The 18,587-nt window shown below is 38.5% G+C and overlaps 3 protein-coding genes across 32 annotated transcripts in view; 1 reads left to right on the forward strand and 2 right to left on the reverse strand.

The window, feature by feature from the left end:
* Window positions 1-272: 272 nt before the first annotated feature.
* On the forward strand, window positions 273-6,883 carry LOC148411585 (uncharacterized). Of its 2 annotated transcripts, none has more exons than XM_088435300.1 (6): window positions 273-291; window positions 1,379-1,542; window positions 2,766-2,795; window positions 3,124-3,266; window positions 6,302-6,373; window positions 6,439-6,883. In XM_088435300.1, exons 2-6 carry the CDS (start codon window positions 1,422-1,424, stop codon window positions 6,451-6,453), a joined length of 381 nt encoding a protein of 126 aa, XP_088291426.1. In that variant the 5' UTR covers window positions 273-291; window positions 1,379-1,421; the 3' UTR covers window positions 6,454-6,883. The 2 variants fall into 2 exon arrangements, with proteins under 2 accessions (XP_088291426.1, XP_088291425.1); XM_088435299.1 differs by lacking the exon at window positions 273-291 and adding an exon at window positions 888-1,045.
* Window positions 6,884-7,981: 1,098 nt separating this feature from the next.
* Window positions 7,982-16,772, reverse strand: nop14 (NOP14 nucleolar protein homolog (yeast)). The gene is made up of 19 exons (XM_088435298.1): window positions 16,625-16,772; window positions 15,723-15,905; window positions 15,231-15,365; window positions 15,009-15,153; window positions 14,298-14,446; window positions 14,087-14,224; window positions 13,686-13,808; window positions 12,496-12,627; window positions 12,078-12,411; window positions 11,570-11,700; window positions 11,419-11,504; window positions 11,213-11,348; window positions 9,840-9,941; window positions 9,597-9,750; window positions 9,352-9,511; window positions 9,036-9,183; window positions 8,680-8,798; window positions 8,452-8,607; window positions 7,982-8,373 (listed from the first exon to the last, which is right to left on the reverse strand). The coding sequence occupies exons 2-19, from the start codon at window positions 15,903-15,905 to the stop codon at window positions 8,277-8,279; spliced, it is 2,628 nt and encodes an 875-aa protein (XP_088291424.1). The 5' UTR covers window positions 16,625-16,772; the 3' UTR covers window positions 7,982-8,276.
* Window positions 16,773-17,532: 760 nt separating this feature from the next.
* The window catches only part of add1 (adducin 1 (alpha)), a 29,905-nt gene continuing 28,850 nt past the window's right edge, over window positions 17,533-18,587 (reverse strand). For 7 of the 29 annotated variants that reach the window (XM_088434151.1, XM_088434149.1, XM_088434150.1 and 4 more), the window contains one exon: window positions 18,398-18,547. In XM_088434151.1, coding sequence (XP_088290277.1) covers window position 18,547 — 1 coding nt within the window. In that variant the 3' untranslated portion in view covers window positions 18,398-18,546. Of the gene's footprint in view, window positions 18,548-18,587 lie in introns of all 29 variants that reach the window. The other 22 variants (XM_088434135.1, XM_088434137.1, XM_088434136.1 and 19 more) reach the window with 13 other exon arrangements.

Raw genomic sequence — 18,587 nt, forward strand, 5'->3', positions numbered from 1 at the left:
GTATATAAATGTATGCATGTACTTAAGAATTGCTATCTAAAATCTGGTGTATAATTATATTTTTAGTTAACTAACTCAAAGGAGTATAAGGGAGTATAAAGAAAGAGAATTATTTAAATGTAAAATTATGTATTTTAAAAGGGACATTCCAAATTGCCCTTAGCTGCGTTTGGGAGTGTGAATGGTTGTTTGTCTCAGTATGCTCAGCAATTGGCTGGCAACCAGTCCAGAGTGTCCCAAGACTACTGCCCGAAGACTGCTGGGATAGGCACCGGCAAACCAGCGACCCTGGTAAGGATTTGCGGCTAATGACAATGGATGGATTGATGGTGCACAAATAGAGGAACCATAGAAAAAGAAAGGAGAGAACATTTAGGAGAGTTGTTGAGTGAGTTTAAAATATCATTGTCTTATCCTTTGATTATTTTCATGTAATATAAGCAATCACTGAACTTAACAGAATATGCTACGAACTGTCGCGTAGTTGGATCACATACTATACTGTAATGTATTAGCCTGTTGCTTGCTAGCGAAAGTGTCTGTCTGTTTGGTGTGCTCTGGCTCCACCAAGTGAACAATAGCAGTACTACATTCACGCCATCGTGACTGGAAGAAACTGTTTGAAACCCTCCGGCATTACTTTAAGGTTTTTATTATTTTGACGGTATTTTACCATTGTTATTTTTGTGAATGTCTTGATTTACCATTTGACCGACGGTGTTTACATCGTGGCTGTCAATTAATACCACACCGCATGCACCCTCAGATAATGATATGTATCATGTAGAATATGGGATTTTATTTTCAAATGGATGCATCCGTGTGCGTGTGTATGTCTGTACGCGCGCGCTCGTACGTGAGAATCTCGCAGCATCCCAGCCTCCATCAACTGGGCGTGTCTTTGCGTGTACGCGTGTGCGCGCGTTACGCACGTTACACACGCACACAAAATCGCGCACAGTGTCGACTGAGTTTTAGAGTGAGCGAACAGGTTTCTCTGGGTTAATTCCACCCGGAACTAAGAGAGGACGTTGACTCACAACAGGTGCGTGTATAGTCCGACCACCGAGATTTAAAAAAATACATCATATACAGTATATATATATATATATATATATATATATATATATATATATATATATATATATATATAAAGTGTCATTTGTAGAAAGTGTGATAGATTTTTTTTTTTTAAATTGGTCGTGAGACCCCCTCCTTCCCTCATTTGACGCTTCCACAGGTGGTACGGATCTACATCCGCAGTAAAAAATAGAGCGCCGTCGTAGTACTTGAGTGAGCTCACCAAAGGTTTCTTGTTAATCAAGTGACGCCTCGGCTGTGTGTTTGCTCCTGTTCGTCTTTTGCCTCTTGTCTTTAGTTTTAAAGAAGCAAAGAGTGCTCGGGGAGAACTAAGAACTAAAATGGAGGCGCTGAAAAAAGGACTGAACAAAGCCAAGGAAGGAGTGGTGGTGGCAGCAACGAAGACCAAGCAGGGAGTGAGTGGCGCGGCGGAGATGACCAAAGATGGGGTCCTATACGTCGGTGGGTCTCCACTTACTATCGGCTAATTAATCATCTTATTGATTGATTGATTGTCGTTTAGTCGCACTGATCGGGATCACGTGCTTCTAAGAACTCGACAAGTGTATATTTTTTGAAGCTTTCTAATGAAGTCCACTTCACTTAACTCATTTAACCTTGAAAACGGACATTATTATTTCTTTTTTAAAGCATGCTGTTTAATTTGAACATAAATGCCATTTGCTTTTGTCGTATTAGTGGTGGGCAATTTTATTTTAAAACTATAACATTTTATATATTCTATTCATTTTTTGTTACTCTCAACCTTGACCAGCTGGTAGAAAATTGAAATGGAGTACATTTTTCGTTAATTTCTTCCTATTAGGAGCACCAGTTGTCGTAATACAGCATATTGTATACTGAGGTATAAAATATATTTTTAAAAAATGTCAATAAAGAAACATTTAAAATTCCCTTTCAACCTTTTTTGCTATTTAGTCATTATACATTGGTAGTATAATCGCAAGTTATAATGATAGCAAGATTCAAGTTTTCTTGTCAGAATAAATTGATTAACTTAGATTAAAATTATAAGTGCTTCTATTGATGAATTGGCATTATTAGCTGTTGTGTAAAAAACGTGCATTTTAAAAAAAATTCTAATTGTATAGTGTTACAACATACATTGAATTACAAAATTGTGTATTCATCTGAAAAATTAAAAAATCCTATGTATCCTTTTTTTATATTGAATTAGCACTTATTAGCAGTTTAAAGCATTTGCATTGTTTCATTTTTTATAGTAGTATAGTGTTACAGCATGCACTGAAGATAATAAATATAAAAATCCAAAATACTGTTTAAATGAACAATTAAAAAATTCATATCTAAAATGTAGTTAGCAGTAATGTATGTAATTTAATTGGTGAAAATTATTTAATTTAATGTTTGTCCATTCATAATGACTTAGTACTTAGTAGCTGTAAAAATCACAAACCTTTTTGTGATATTTTTTTTTTTTGCCTTTTTCTCCATTATATCCATACGTGAATATTATATCAGTTGACCTAGTGACTTCTTGTATAAGGAATATTGTAATTGTTTCTAAAAGTAACCATCTTTTTTACTCTCACAATCTACATGCTAACAAATTGTATTAAAACAACACAAATTATTGCTGTTTCAAGTACATATTGTATATTTCATGAGATTTCACCCAGCACTATTTTCTCTTGTACTTTTAGGAACCAAAACAGTGGATGGAGTCACAACAGGTATCTAAGCGAGCTTTCCGACAAGAAACACTACACATACTTGCATGAAGGCGCCGTGTTTCCATGTGCGGACCCCTGGGAGGGCAAAGTGTGGCTTTCACAAACAAGCTGAGGCACCCATGGTGACCTTCTGTGAGGCATCGCGGGAACCCCATGTTTGACTAAATGAAAAGAAAGCTTTTTACAAGTGAAGAAACGTGTAGCAAAACAAGACATGCGGGATATGCAAAGCCACTAATTGCACAAAGAATACAAGACAGTAAAGGGTGTGGTTGTTTGTTCTTTAAGTGAAAGGGATCTGATTCCCTCTTTTGTTCTTTTTCAACAGCCGCCGGTAAAACGGTGGAAGGCGTGAGTCAGGTGAGCGGAGCAATGGTTACGGGGATGACCAACGTGGCCCAGAAAACAGTTGAGGGGGCGGGAAACATCGTTGCGGCCACCGGATTGGTCAAGAAGGAGCCTGCCAAACCGGTGAGAACAAATACCAGAGTAAAAGTCCTGGAACAGGGTAGCGTTGACTTTAGCTAAGGTCGAAGTTTGGGTGAAAAATTGGAAAAAAAAAAAAATCACCTATCTTCATTTCAACCAGATCTTCACCAAAATGAAATGTAATTCAGTTTAACATGCAGTAGTACTATAGACACCCCAGGAGCAAGTAAAAAGAAAAAAATTAAAAAAGAAATTACAGTACAGAGTACGGAAACCCCATCAAAACACACACCAAGAGCTCAATACCGTAAAACCGATTGTTAAAACTAACCCACCGTATTTTTCAGACTATAAGCCGCACCAACAAATATTTTTGTTTTTATAAAAATTATGATATAAGACGCACCAGACTATAAGATGCAGGTTGTAACATCAAATATTCACAGAAAGATGGTACTTTTTTTTTTTTTTTGCATGAGCAAGAATATGCCTTCAACAGGGATTGAGCATGCCTGCACGTTTAAAAATAAGGGCAGCACCGACATTTTCAACATTACGCACTCGGATTTTCAACTACTCTGTTAGAATACTGGACCAACACAACAGTAACATGCCCAATATGCTTACTATTTGAGCGTAACCTCTGGTGGTGAAATTAATACTTTCATCTTATTCTGTTTCCTTTTGTTTATGAAGAATTTGCTCTCTGGTGACTAGTTAAAAAAAAAAAAAAAAGAAAGATGCAGATAACTGCAGGGTATAGGTGGTCAATTTGACTAAACTTACAGCGTTGTTCTGCATAAAACAAGCCCAACAAGTGTTGTTTTTGTACAAAACAACTTTAAAAAAAAGGGATATGTATAAAACAACCCAAAAAGTTAGGTCGAATTAATCCAAATATTGTGTCAGTCCTTTTTTAGCTATAATTGGATAATTGTCTTTAGAGTGTAAAAACAGCATAAACTATTAACTCTGCAAAAAGCAATGCTGTGGATATAGTAATTTCAGGTCATTTGCGAATACTTCATAAAGTTGATTAAGAAAATACTATTTAAAAAAAAGTTTTCATCTTGGCAAAAGGTGCCTAATTTGAAGAATTTTATTTCTAAAAGATATGTTGGTTCTTATGAATCATCGTTTGTGTTGCTGCAGTATCAGTCATTTCAGTATTTACATGAAGGGGGAAAATATCCATTGACGGATTTCCAAACTTTTAATCAATGTATGTGGAAAATTCTTAGAAGTCCCAATATTCACAAAAGTGTCAAAATTCCTTTAGAAAAGTTGACACGTCAAGACAAACCAGAATTTTGACACAATTTCCTAAGGTCTTTACGTAATAAAATGCATTTTTGTAATTGGGGAAAAAAAAATCTATTTTCAATTCAGAAATACAATCTCATTTCACTGAAAATGACTTTCCTCAAAAGTGTCCTCATTAGAGGAGGATTAACATCTCCTGTTGACTCATCGTCCTCCATTTCCGTGCCTGCACACCTCCGCTCAAAATGGTCGTCTGACCTTGAGCCGTTTGTCGTCCCCCGTCTTCTTCTCTGTTTGCATTGCGGTGTCACTCATCACTCAAGAGGAAGAGCAAGATTTCATCCCTCCAAATAAATCAATAACCTCATTGACAAATTCCACTTGATGTTACGTGTCGAACGCGTCTGGAGATGACAGCGTCTCTTCGATGAGTCACAAGCCGTCGCCAACAAGTGAGAAAATTCCCGAGAAGTGATTAGGAACAAGTCCTTTTGTCCTTGCAAATGTCCTTTGACGCCATTACACACGCGCAGACGCCGCGTGTAATCGGGCTACTCGGCCCGAGGGATGCCACGCGCCACCTGGAATGTGAGCCCGCTTCATATGACGAGCCCGACTGGCGACAGATGGACGGACTGACAGTCGGCGCTTCATCCTTTAGAAGACGCGGCCGCGTATCAGCGAGCATCCCATTAGAAAGTGACGCAGTGTTGACAGGCGATGAGCGACAAAAAGGAAAAACGAAAGGATCGATAGCAAATGCTTGGCAGGGGTCATCAATCAGGTGAAGGATTTCTTCCAACTTGAAAGGATTTGGGGAACGAAGCTTTTATGCTCAGGCCTGACTCATTCGGTAAACTGAGCCTCGGAAAAAACAATGTACTCTAAAAATCTCATTTACTCCAATATGATCATTATTGAATTAGACAGTGTTATACAAATAGGTTTCTAATTGGCATTTTACCAACCGATTTTTTTTTTTTTTTTTTAAATAAAATTGTGGCATATATAACTTGTACCTCTATACAAGTAAATATACCTCTAGCACATAGGTGTCGAACTCCAGTCCTCGAGGGCCGGCATCCTGCATGTTTTCCGGTTTTCTTTCCCCAAACACCTGATTCAAATGATTAGCTCATTAGCAAGCTCTGCAGGAGCTACAAAACGATCCCAATCATTTGAATCAGGTGTTTTTGAGGGAATTTTATTTATTTATTATTATTTTTTTTAATTTTAACCTTTAACTGTTAGGGTTCATTGCTTTGGTTGAATTGATAATAGTTCAGAACGACTGAATAACTTGGTTTTGATTTTGGGCCATATTATCTAGCCCTACGTTAAACGTACAACTGTTTTCACATTCCTTCGTCATCAGTTGTCAAATTAGCAGTTCCATGGAATTTCGACATAAAGCTGACTTTTTTTTTTCCATAACAATTACACATACAGTATGTTGACTTTACATACTTTAAATGTCCATGTTTTCTTTACCAAGTCTTTCAAAAATTGTATTTTTGTAAAATTCTTTTATCCCCCAGTTTGAGTCAGTTATCTATAGGGTTTAAATGTTACACTACTTTCTATGATGATGACCTATTTTTAATTTGCATTTGTCATTTAAAATTTTTAAACTGTGGCTTCATTGCCATGTTATATTTTGATATGGCAGTTTTGCTTTTTTTTTTTTTTTTTTAATTCCCAACGTAAATAAGTGTTTGGTGGTCGCGAAGGTTACCGATTGATGGTTTACAGCAGCCAGAGAAATTAAGTGAAGAACTCGCATCAATTTGCCCCGCCGTTTGTCTGTCTTCCAGAGCAACGACAACTCCGCGGCGCTCGACGCGGCCGAGTCACCGGTGGATACCGACACCACCGACGCAACGGAGGTAAGACGCTATGAAAATTCAAATAAACACTTCCGGTAGACACACGGTCTCATCTTGCCTCATAGGACGACACAGACTGAACATGTTTTAAGATGGACCATCGGAACATCCCGTGTCTCTTTGCAAAGTCCCGTCGTGCCTCGTTATGATGTGTGTGAAATTGTTGTACCGAAAGCTGTTGGGTTTGTGTATACTTCTATTGTGTCTATTGCATATCAGCAAATTGACCTCAGGTGTCTCGTGGCAGTGATAATGCAAATTTATTATCACTTGTGTGAGTTTACGCGTGTTTGTCAGTAACTAGCACATGGAACTAGACCAATTAACCACCTAAGTGTCTATAAACTGTATGAACAAAGTCCATGTCAATATTCTATTTTTTTGCTATGGCGTTTGTGTATCCATGTTGTATTTTCATCATGAAATTGAAAAGCAAACGTATGTATCAGTATGTACCTGTATGTATCACATCCTATTGGGATTGTGTTGAATAAAGTGTTTAAAAATGTATGTAATCTGAAGCCATAGATTTATTATTTAAAGTTCAATTTATCAGCAGATACATTTGAATTTAAGCTCAGATACACCTGTGACTGTTTTTGTCCCGGTTGGGTTGAAACGGATCGTTAATTTGAATGCAAATCTAAACGTCTGTTAAAATGTCAGTTTCAATTTGTGAAACAAATTGTCTGGCAGATCATTTTAAGAAATGCGTACAATAGTTTTTACATTTCAAATATTCCATATTCAGACATGCAATTTTGCAAGTAAAATAAGCGGCTCTAGAAAATGGATGAATTTGGTTGAGAACTTTGTAATTTCTACCATTTTAGTTCAAGCATTTTCAGCAACCTCTGCCTCACAATAACTATGCATGATATTTTTATAATTTAAAAGTTAGCCACTGTTACCACTCCTCAATAACCCTCCTATAACTTAACAAGAAAAATGCTAATCATAAAAATTGTTATTTAAATATATTTTAGTATTTGTCATTCATAGGGAAATGCTAATATTTTAACCTGTGCCTCGTGTACAATGCACCATTACTGGGTAAATTAAAACCTTTGTCAGTTACTGCAGCTCAATAAGCCTTCTTTCACCACAAAATGCTCATTTAATATATATTTTAAAGTAAGTCATGTTTTTAAAATTATTCATAGAGAAATAATATTTTAAAAAGAAATGCATTCTTTAAAAATAAGCACTCCCACCCCAAGTAAGTGTTCACTCCAATAAACATTTTACCTCAATTTCATTTGGTCAGAGGTTGCAAGTTTGCTTGCGGCTGTGGCCTTCCTGTGTAGAGTTTGCATAATCTCCCCGTGCCTGTGTGGATTTTGTCTGGCCACTCCAGTTTCCTCATGAATTGTAGGTTTATTGAGCACTCTAAATTGCCCTTAGGTGTGATTGTGAGTGTAATTAGTTGTTCATCTCTGTGTGCCTTGCAATTGGCTGGGAACCAGTTCACGGTGTGCCCCCACCTACTGCCCGTAGACAACTGGGATACGCACCAGCTCGCCTGCAGCACTTGTGAGGATAAGTGGCCAAGTTAATGGATGGTTGTATGCACATCAGCTTTTTTCCCCCCAGTATTAATAAAATAGATCATTTTTTATGCATTTTTTACTGCTGTATAAGAGAATATATGACAATATTGTGTTTAAAACTAGATTAACATCAAAAGTGTGTCAGAATCTTAGCTACACCAGAAGCAATGCCGGGAGCTTTTCATCACCTAAAGATGAGTTTCATGAAATATTAACAGAATAAAAGACTGATAAAGAAAACAGATTCAGTGACATTTAGCGAGGGATTGCGTATTGTAACATGTCTACTGTGCACATGCGAAGTTGTCATGATAAACAAAATGTACAGAACCATCCACGTGAAGCAGGAGCGCTCATTTCCTCTTCTTCCTCTTGAGGGCCTTCCACTCTCCCTCCTGCGTAGCCAAGCTGCCAAAGAGCTCTTTTACTTTTCTCTTCCTTTCCGCATCCCTGGGGGTAATAATAAGCAGGTTGAAGGTGAGCAGCGTCCACAAGATTTGGGAGGCTAGCGGGACGGTGATACGTTACCTCTTCATGGTGTCGTTGAGCTTCTCGCTGGCCAGGAAGCGAGTGTCCTTCCTGATCTCCCTCAGAGCTCCCTTGAACTCCTTCTTGTACTTGTGACGCAGTCTGTGCTCCTCCTTCTGCTCCCTGGTCTGGCCACGCTTCTTCCCAAAGTCCAACCTGCAGGAAAGAACATGGAGTCACTGAGGTATCGCAAGTGCCTTATTATGTCCGTTTCTGACGTTCACGTACACTTCCACAATCTTGGGTGTAAACAGCCTCAGAGGGACAGGCTTCTTCTTATCGAATACCAGACGGTGGCGAGCGAGTGGAGCATCGCCGAGGACCTCCAAGATCGCAGCTCGAAGCTCCTGCGATACAATTTACAGTAAGTACATCCTCACACAAAAGAACTAAAACCTGAGGCCTTTTTTCTAAACCAGTATGTGCTTAACTGGGATCTTAACATTCCATTCATCCTGAAATAATTCTAGGCTGTGTTCAAAATCTCCCTGGTAATATGTGCTGTAGAGAAATAGCCATGTTCAATCATACAAGAAAAAAAAAGTCCTCATTGGTATAATACAAGAAAAAGTAAGTCAACCCACCTTTAAAGGCTCTGGTAATAAGTTTGGGGAGAGGTGTTGAGAGAGCATCACTGTGACTGGCTGAAAGATGTCTGTGAAGCAGGTCAAGTCCTTGTAGAGTACACAGCATATATTCAGCAGCTTCATGCACGTGGACATGCATGTCAACCTGACCGTAACAACATACCAGAGATGGTTATTATGTTGTGATTTTATATATATATATATATATATATATATATATATATATATATATATATATATATATAATTAAAAAAAATAAATTAAAAAAGATCCCAAAACGTTATAACGCTAGGACAAACTTGCAAAATGCTACCTGTAGTGATCCATGTCAACATTAGACTTGAACGTGAGTTGCTGTGTGCCAGACAACGGTAGGATTTTCCCACTCCAGCTCTTCAATGATTCTGGGTCCGACAGCACTAGCAGATTGCTGTGCTTCCCAGCGCTTCTAAATGGTGGCACTACGCCGTAGCCTGCAATATCAAGTTAAAAATAAATAAAAGTTTGTTAACAGTTACCAGTGACGATAAGACAGCGTTAAGATGAGTTGGCATCAACCTGCAGAGGTCTTATCCCGCACAGCAAGATGGAGCGTTCCCGACAGGAAGTTAACAAGCTCAGGCAGGAAGCGCTTGGATAAAGAGACGTATTTCACCGCTAGACAGCATAGCACTAAGCCTGACGTCACATCCTCTAATGACCTCACGGGGCACTGCACACACATCATTTAAACTCTTTAAGTGGGAACATATCCATATTACTTACATATTATAGCTATGTATGAATGCTGTGGCTGCATACCTTAGTGAGAGCTTGCCCAATGTAAAGCAATGCAGGAGTGGTGACAGGATGTCGAAAGTCAGATGTTGGAAACAGCAACGCCACCACCTTAAGGTTTATTAGCTAAAAGTACAAAGTACAAATCTATAAGAGCACACAGAAAGATATAAAGCAGTAACAAAGACAAAGCTATCATGTCCATTGCTAAAACTAGCTAAAAGAGTGCACAACCCTTTTTCTGAAAAGTAAAGACAACTACAATGCCCCCACGGTCTATTGTTGTCCAGAGTTACTATCGCACAAACTGTATATGCTGAGCATTGGAGCCTAAGAGTCCCAACTAAAACCGCATTTCCATTTTCATGGTTCAGCGATGGTGATTTTTTTCAAGATTTGAGACTATTTACAATTATAAAATCCTTCATATAATGAGTCAACATTTTTTAAGACTATTGAAAGATTGATTTCAGATACAGTGGTACCTCGGTACTCGACCATAATCCGTTCTGAGGTGGTGGTCGAGCACCGATTTGTTCGAACACCGAAAGCAATTTTCCCATAAGAAATAATGGAAAGTATGTGTGCACAAGTAAATGTGCACAAGCAGTACATGATAAAGATAAAGATAAATAAAGCATTATAAACCATTTTGTATAATTTACTTACGTTTTGGAGAGTGGTTGATGGCATAAAGGAATGGATGTGGAGAGGACGGGAGGGAGTTACTCCTTCCATGATGACGCTAGCTAACTGCGACGCGAGGTACACCGCGTTCATATTTTGCTATAATTTCCTTCTTCGGTTCAATAGTGGTCCTCATTGTTTTCCTCTTTGCCTTCCCCTTATCACTGTCTTTCTTTGGACCCATTATTAAGGGCTAGAGCAACACGAAAAAGTTTAAATCCGGGAAGAAATACTCGAACAAACGTCTTACTCCGCTGGTGGTCTGAGTTGAACTGGCGCTTACCCGCTGGCCGAGAAGGGCCGAGGAGCGCGTTCGGGTCGGCTCGGCTCGGCTCGGCTAGGCTCGGCTAGTCGAGAACCGAAAATCTGATCGAGGTCCGATGCATTACCTACTTGATTTTTTTGGTCGAGCACCGATTTGGTCGATTATAGAGGCGTTCGAGGACCGAGGTACCACTGTATTTTATTGCCAATCAAGGCCTTGATTTGAGATTAATGGAGTCAATGTCTTTTCAGACTTTTTAAAGATCTGTGAACTCTCATCCTGCTAATACTGATCAGGATGCAGATGAACCATGGGCTCGCGTACTAATACTAGCTTGGAACATGGAACACACAAACTGTGTGTGGAATGGTACAGAACTAAAACAATGTTTGAGGCCCTTGAAGTGATATTATACATCAAAATAAGGAAATGAATAGTTTACTACCATGTCTAATGTAGGGAATGCAGCATTTCCTTTGACTTCAAGCACTTCCTCCATGCTGTGAGCAGCATCTCCAATGATGGTCTGCATGGACTTACAGGCTGCTTCTGGAAACATCTGACACAAGCTGTACACCTCTCTACACAGGCGATAAAAGAAGAAATAATTAATAGAAAGAATTTAAATTAGCTATTCAACAATTGACTCACGGAATTAGTCTGTCAACGGTGGTAAGTTTAGGTGGACTCCGACAAGCCAGTTCTCCCAGATACTCCAACAGAAAACCCATCAATTTCTGTCAAACAGATAGTATTAAGTCATCATAAACTTAACAACATAAACGTGAATAAAGTATTGTACCTGCAGCTTGAGCTTATTCCCCACTGCCAGACTTGGGTGGTTGCACTTCAAAGTCCGAGCTACAATGAGGCGCTGGTTGTCAGGGGTGTGACAGCTAAGTAGGGTTTCAAGTTCTTTGTAGCTTTCTGGAACTGTAAGAATAAAAAAAATTGCAAGCTTCTGTACATCTTCCGCATACTAGATGCGGCAAAACAGGCTGATAATTCAGGCTCATGATAATGTTAGCCAAATCTAATCTATGCTAAGAGGTAGCTAAATGACAGCTAAGGGTCACACTGCTAACAGTGAATTGTGTTGTATAGGTTATACGCCACATTAATGATGGAAGAAGTGTAAAATCGATGCCATTACATATTTTAAGTTGTTAACTTGCATAAATAAATATGGCACTTTTTCCTCCCTTAATTGTTCGACAGGGAACCAACAAGTTTTCTGACTCTAATAATATAATAGAACGCCAACCCTCGCTAATGAGACTGCCAATACAGAACTTAAAGAGGTTCATTACCAGAGAAGGTGTATGGAAGTTCAGCTTTGGCTGCTTCCTGCTGGGCCTTCCTCTCCTCTTCGCTTTTCTTCGGTTTGATTTCCTCACCCTCTTCCTCCTCACTTTCTGGCACCGACTCCAAGTCTGAATGACCATCTTCTTCATTCTCCTCCTCATCATCATCATCCGCATCATTCTCTTCCTCTTCCTCATTGCTGCCACCATCCACCTCTTCTTTTTCTTCTTCCTCATCATCATCGCTCCCATCATCGCCCTCCTCTTTTTCATCCTCCGATTCTTCTTCACCTTTTGCTTCATCTTCAACTGGCTCCTCATCAAGATTCCATTTGCCATCCTTTAGAAAAAAAAAAAAAGCAAGCATGTACAACATACATATTTCCTGTACAAAACGTATTTTATACATGGTACAGTATGTCACCTGATAGGCTAAAGTTTTCGTGTCATCTTTGTCCAGGATGAATCCGTCATGGAGGTCATCTGCCGACACGTGACTATGACTCGGTGCAACTTCCACCTCTTCATCACCCATCATTCTTCTCAGTCGATCCGCCTAGGAAAAATATTTACAAAAGTATGGTAACACAGATTGTCATTCTTAATTATTTTTGCGAATATGTTATGAGGTGTGCCTCAGGGCTCAATTTTATGCACACTGCTTTTTAACCTGTATACTCTCCCTCTCGTTGACGCTATCAGAAGTCATGGAGTCAACGTGCACAGTTATGTCAATGATACACAGATGAACATCTACATGTCCACTTTTTAAATTGTATGTTAGATATTAAATCCTGAATTACAGGCAACTGTCCCCATCTTAACTCTTTCCTTGGCGTGGACAAGAATTCTGATCATGTAAAAATCTTATGCTGTTTGCCAGCGTTGGAAATTCTCGTTAAATACATTAATTATTATTTTTTTTTATAGAATCGTTGGATGACACTCTAGGCCAGCGCTCCTCTTAATATTAGGCTAGTTGAGTACTGTAATGATTAACTGTGATAGGTTTGATGGCGTTGCTTTTGCCGGCTAAGAAAGATACTATCAGTCAGGCCAAGAAGCAGAATTGGAGACATGCAGTTGGGCGAGAGAGAGACGAGTGAGAAGGGCAAAACAAGCTATCGGTTTAAATCAGCTCACAATCAGGCAAAATATGTCTGGTTGTAGTCCAAATGATCAATACAAAAAGACGAAGTGATTTCTGAGAAAGTAGTGGTGAATATGCGACAGACGCTAGCGCCGTTGCCATCGAAAGCCACCACCGACTTTAACATATACGGGGCATGGCTGGCGCCGTAGATTAAAGGAACCGACGTCATCTGATGATGACAAAGTCGGATTCCGATATGGATCCCTTAATATAAGAAGAGATCCATCCCCCAGAACCTAACTTGCTAGCTAGCAAATATGTAGCATAGTAGTTCTGTAATTCGAGCGATCGCAATTTAACTCGTTCAGAATTATAGTATTGAAAACCCTCTGGCTGGATGAGAATATTCAGTCATGCTTCTGTAACTATGCAGAATCAAAAACTTAGAAGATTGCTTGTCATTTTTCAATCTTCAATTTCTTAGAAATAAAAGTTTTGATTGATTGATTTTGTTAATGCACCTCCAGTTTCTGCAGTTTCTCCCGCTCTTCCTTGGCAAGCTCCTCAGGGGTCTTCATTTTCTCAGAGGGCTGAGCCTTCATCTCAAAGCCGAGCTCTCGCACCACCTTGTCGTACTCCTCCAACTGTGTAAACATAAAGAGCAAAAGTCAGCTCAGAGAAGCATCTGCAGAGATCAACTGTAATTAGGGCTACACGATCATGACCAAAATCGTTATCATGATTATTCATCAAAATTATTCAATGTGGGTAACATATCTATTTTTATTGCACTACATGGTTTGAGACTACCCCTAAATTTTGATAGAGGGCTAGTAAAGTTTTGGTTTGGCCTAAAAGCATCTGTATTGATCGGATCCTGATTTGGACAAATGAAATGAAAACGTTTCAAACGTTTGGGGACCTTTGGTTTCTCCTTTGGCGTCTCTTCCCGCTGAGCTTTGGGCTTCTTATGCACCATGAGCGCCTGGATGCTCTTCCACTCCTCGTCCAGCTTCTCCGTCAGCTCATGTGCCTCTTCCTTTTGCACCTGTCTCTCTCTCTGAGCATTAAGAGGAGGACAACATTTTTATTTATCAGATCTCATGGCTCCCATCAGAAAGGAGGTGGCTTACCTTTTCTTGTTTGGACTTGTGGATGAGCTCCTCGATCAGCTCCTGCCTGGACTTGGCTTTCGGGCCACCCTCTTCGTCTGGGTGCTCTCCCGTGGTCTTCTTCCTCAAGAGGCCCCCACCGCCCCCAAAGTGAGATGCCGTCAGCTCAGCTAAAAGATTCACAATGATGTTAATATAATAGTTAGTTAATAATAGCATGCTGCTATTTTAAGCATAGTGCATTTTGGTTCCATCACGCAAGCAGACACCAATGGCAAAGAGCGCTCTTTATGACAGCTTTATTTAAATTTGGTTAAAAATTCATTATTTAATATTGATTTTATATATTCATTTTCATCATTATTCATAAAAATGATTTTTTTCTATTCATTTTTTATTTGCACTTTTTAATTCTTCCTTGTTTTTTATTTGTTTATTTGTATTTTTATATGTGAAATGTTTGACATTGGTGACAAATTTTTCAAATAATTTTTTTTAAGGCCTCAACCTTTTTATAGTTTTGAATTACCGTATTTTTCGCACTATAAGGGGCACCGGATTATAAGGCGCACCCTCAATTAATGACATATTTTAAAACTTTTTCAATCACAATATAGTAATAACAATAATAACTCAATATATATATATATATATATATATATATATATATATATATATATATATATTCACACATACATATATAATTTTCAGTGACATAAGCATTCTTCTTACCTGACAAAAGTCCCTTCTCCTCTGACTCATCATCGCTGTTCACCAAGTCAGTGAACTTCTCTATTTCAGACAAAGATTGTCCATAATGAGTCAACTCCTCTTCTTCATTCAGGTTGTACAAGTCCTTCTTCTTCTCGTGGGCACGCTGAAACATGTTATTTAAAAGTCATTAAAGAGCCCTTCAACACAGTCCAATATTTGTAAAATGCCCTCATGGCTCACCTGTCTCTCCATAGCAAACCTCTGCAGGATCTTTTCTTCAGGCGCAAGTTTGGAGTCATACTCACCAATGCGCCTGTCTATGAACTTGTTGCTCTTGTTCTTCTGCCTGTATTCTTTCAAGAGTGTCTCTTTCCTCTGTTGGACAACAGGAAAGATTAACTTGGCTGACTGCAGTTGAGTGGGCATTGAAAATGTTTTGATGTGTGTTTTTGGTATGATAACACAATAGTAGGGTAACCAAGACAACAAAGGACAAATATGTGACAATATTCATAGAAAAATAAATGAAAAGAGTAGGTATATGCTAACTTAAAATCATAAAAGTCGGTTGCATTTGTTCTCTAGTGGAGTGGCTATCAAACCTATCAAATGCATGTCTAGCATGCCCTCCTGCCCAAACACAAAGACCGTTGGGGATGTCAAAATGTCAATTAATAGACACAGTATTAAAAGGTTTACAAGATGTGATAGCTTTAGCCTCTGGGGTCTCACCTTGTTGATGGCTTTAGATCGGGACACTCCAGGGAGGCCCACATCATGCTTGCCTTTCCTTCCAAGCACGTCAAATTTCTTGCGGTTGATCTTCACCTCAAAAGGGTTGTTTTTTATCTCGGAGGAGGTCTTAATCTTGCGAACTTTGTCGGCCAAGCTCCGCTTTTTGGGCACCTTACCCATCTGGAAGAGTTGTTTCTAATCAGCACTGAACAAAAACCGCTCATTTTTGTGTAAATGCTGGAGTAATGTTAGTCTGTACTCAAAAACAACCCCCAATTAATGGAGACAACTTTTAAAGGGACCAAATCAGAGTCGTCAACAGTAGAGAATGGTTTGAATTGTTTTAAACAAATGATGAAATGATAAGATTTTTTTTAATTTTTACATTTTAAATTGAAAACCTGCAATTGAAAATAAAATCAGATGTTTCTATAAGTAAGTTAGCCTTTAATTTTTGCATAATCAAATCAACAGCTTTCAAACCATTCCAACGACAAACTGGTAAACGTATACCGCTGAACATTATAAATTCTAATGGGAACTATTTACAACCTTTAAATGTACATTCAAAACTTCTTGACTTAATAGTTAAGTGTGAATGCAATTGCAAAAAAATAAATAAATAAATAACAGTTAATTCGGGCTACCGTTTGTTAAAGTCCAACTCACAATTTTCACATAAATTTTCACAACTTCAACTACAACTACTGATTGTTTTTACCCAAATCACACATTCAATTCAGCAATTTAATTAATTCTATACCCTGTCATTTCAGTCAGCCCATAGTATTAACACAAATATTCTTCAGTGGTATTTATCATTATAAATATTAACGCATGTTGCTGATTCTTAATAGGTACATTAGCTTTGTAAGCAAAAGTATTATTTAACAACTTACCGTGCATGCGTCGCGAAGATTCACTTTATCCTATCCACTGAGTGAGGGACATTTAATTGTACGACAACGACTTAAAAGTTGTTTTAAAGCAAAAATCACTATCACGTTGTTTCGCTGGAGCTTCCTCCCAAACCAACACGCGACGATGTGAAAGTTCAAAAAAACAAAGGAAATCAAGCAGGAACAACACTATATTCTGGTGCGAAATTCCCTACAGCGCCCCTATAGCGTTCATAAAATGAATTACAAGTTCGACAAATCAATAAGTACAGTAACTAAAAAAAATCGTTAAATGAATAAAATTCCTATTGTATCATTTTAGAAATATTTTACTGGAGGTGCAAAATTAAATGAAAAAAATGTCAACCAGGAATATAATAGGGATTTGTTCGTTCTATTTTTATTCCGTGTATATCAACTGTGTGATACATGAGCTAAAAACAAATCGACCCACATTAATGGAAACACTACAGAGCTCTTAATATTTGGCAAAACCAAAACAAAGAAAATACATACTTAGAATACTATAAATATATAAATTTCAAGGGGGTCAGATCACCAAATGAAAGAAGAAGAAAAATGATACAGGCTATTAAGGAAAGGAGCAGGGAGGTAAAAAGCCTCATGACTTTCAGGCTTTTCTTTTTTGAGGATGAATAATTATACTTACTGTACCATTATTAAAAGGAAGCCAGCCATAAATTATTTGTCACATAACCTAAATCCAATACTTACTTATATCGAGATATTCAGGTGGTTTAGGCACCCCAGAAGTGTATCAGTTATGGCAAAGGGAGCATGTGATGACCATCGAATTACAAAGATAACACAATTTTTCAAGATGCAAACAATGCTGAAAAAATAACATGGAAATCAACATGAAAACAAAATACCACACAACAGACACCTTTAAAGGGTGAGTCATTTAACTTTATTGAAGTTTTAATAAAAGATGGCGTTGTTATAACAGAAGACGTTTATTTCCACGGCACATACATGATCTAAAAGCAAATACATTGAAATAGTTTGCAGCGTGGTTAAAGAAAAATGAGAAATAATCAGTGTGGTTCACAGTGCTCTCTCACAGCAAGCTAACTATGGCTCGTCTATAGCGTGTGACAAAATAAAACATGAAATAGTCATTAAAATAACATACACAAAAGTCAATTGTTCATATCTTTGTACACATTCCTTCATAGTAAAGCAACCACTGGAATAAAGCTCATAACTGACAGGTTGTTAATTATCTCATATACGTTAGCCACAGCCACTAAATTAGTACTTTTTGCATTTTTAACCTTGAAATGACAGGGTTTTCCTTTCTGCATTCACTTGTTTTTGTTCTTAAAAGACACTTTTCTTTATATTGTTATACAATCCGAATACATTCTTGTGGTTACAATTACTGGCTTTGCTTAGCACTGGGTGCTTCTTAGTAGACATGCATTTTAAGAAAAAAAAAGGCCAGTAGAGTGGACACAGACAGGAGGCAGTACACCCTAAATAATGACTTATATTTTTTCTTTACACTGTATACAAAATTGGCACGCGCTAAAGGAAAATTGAAGATTAAAAAGCCAGCGAGTAGCGGTGTTAAAAAAAAAAAAAGTGGGTAAACGCGTGAGGAAGCTCATATTTAGGACTCTGACTTCTTTTTGTTCTTCTTCAAGAAGGAAGGAGTGCGGAATTTCTTTTTCTTTTTGGAGGGGGACTTGCTGGGAGACTCGTCGCCTTCTGCGTCGGCAGCAGCGGGTTCCTCGGTATCGTCAGCTGGTTCAGCGGTAGCGGCGGTGGGGGAGGCCTCAGAGTCCTCAACGAGAAGCGCTGGGGCATCGAACGGGTCATCGGGGGTTAAGTCAGGCAAGGTCTGTCTGAGGGTGGCGGCATCACTATCGTCCTTAAACGTTGGCTCCGGCAAGGTCTCTGATGGGGGACAGTGGCAAGGTTAGTGACAGAAAGGGGG

The sequence above is a fragment of the Hippichthys cyanospilos genome, chromosome 15 (genome assembly GCF_059441005.1).
Source record: "Hippichthys cyanospilos isolate Australia breed blue-spotted pipefish chromosome 15, RoL_Hcya_1.0, whole genome shotgun sequence".
NCBI classification, from domain to species: Eukaryota; Metazoa; Chordata; class Actinopteri; order Syngnathiformes; family Syngnathidae; genus Hippichthys; species Hippichthys cyanospilos.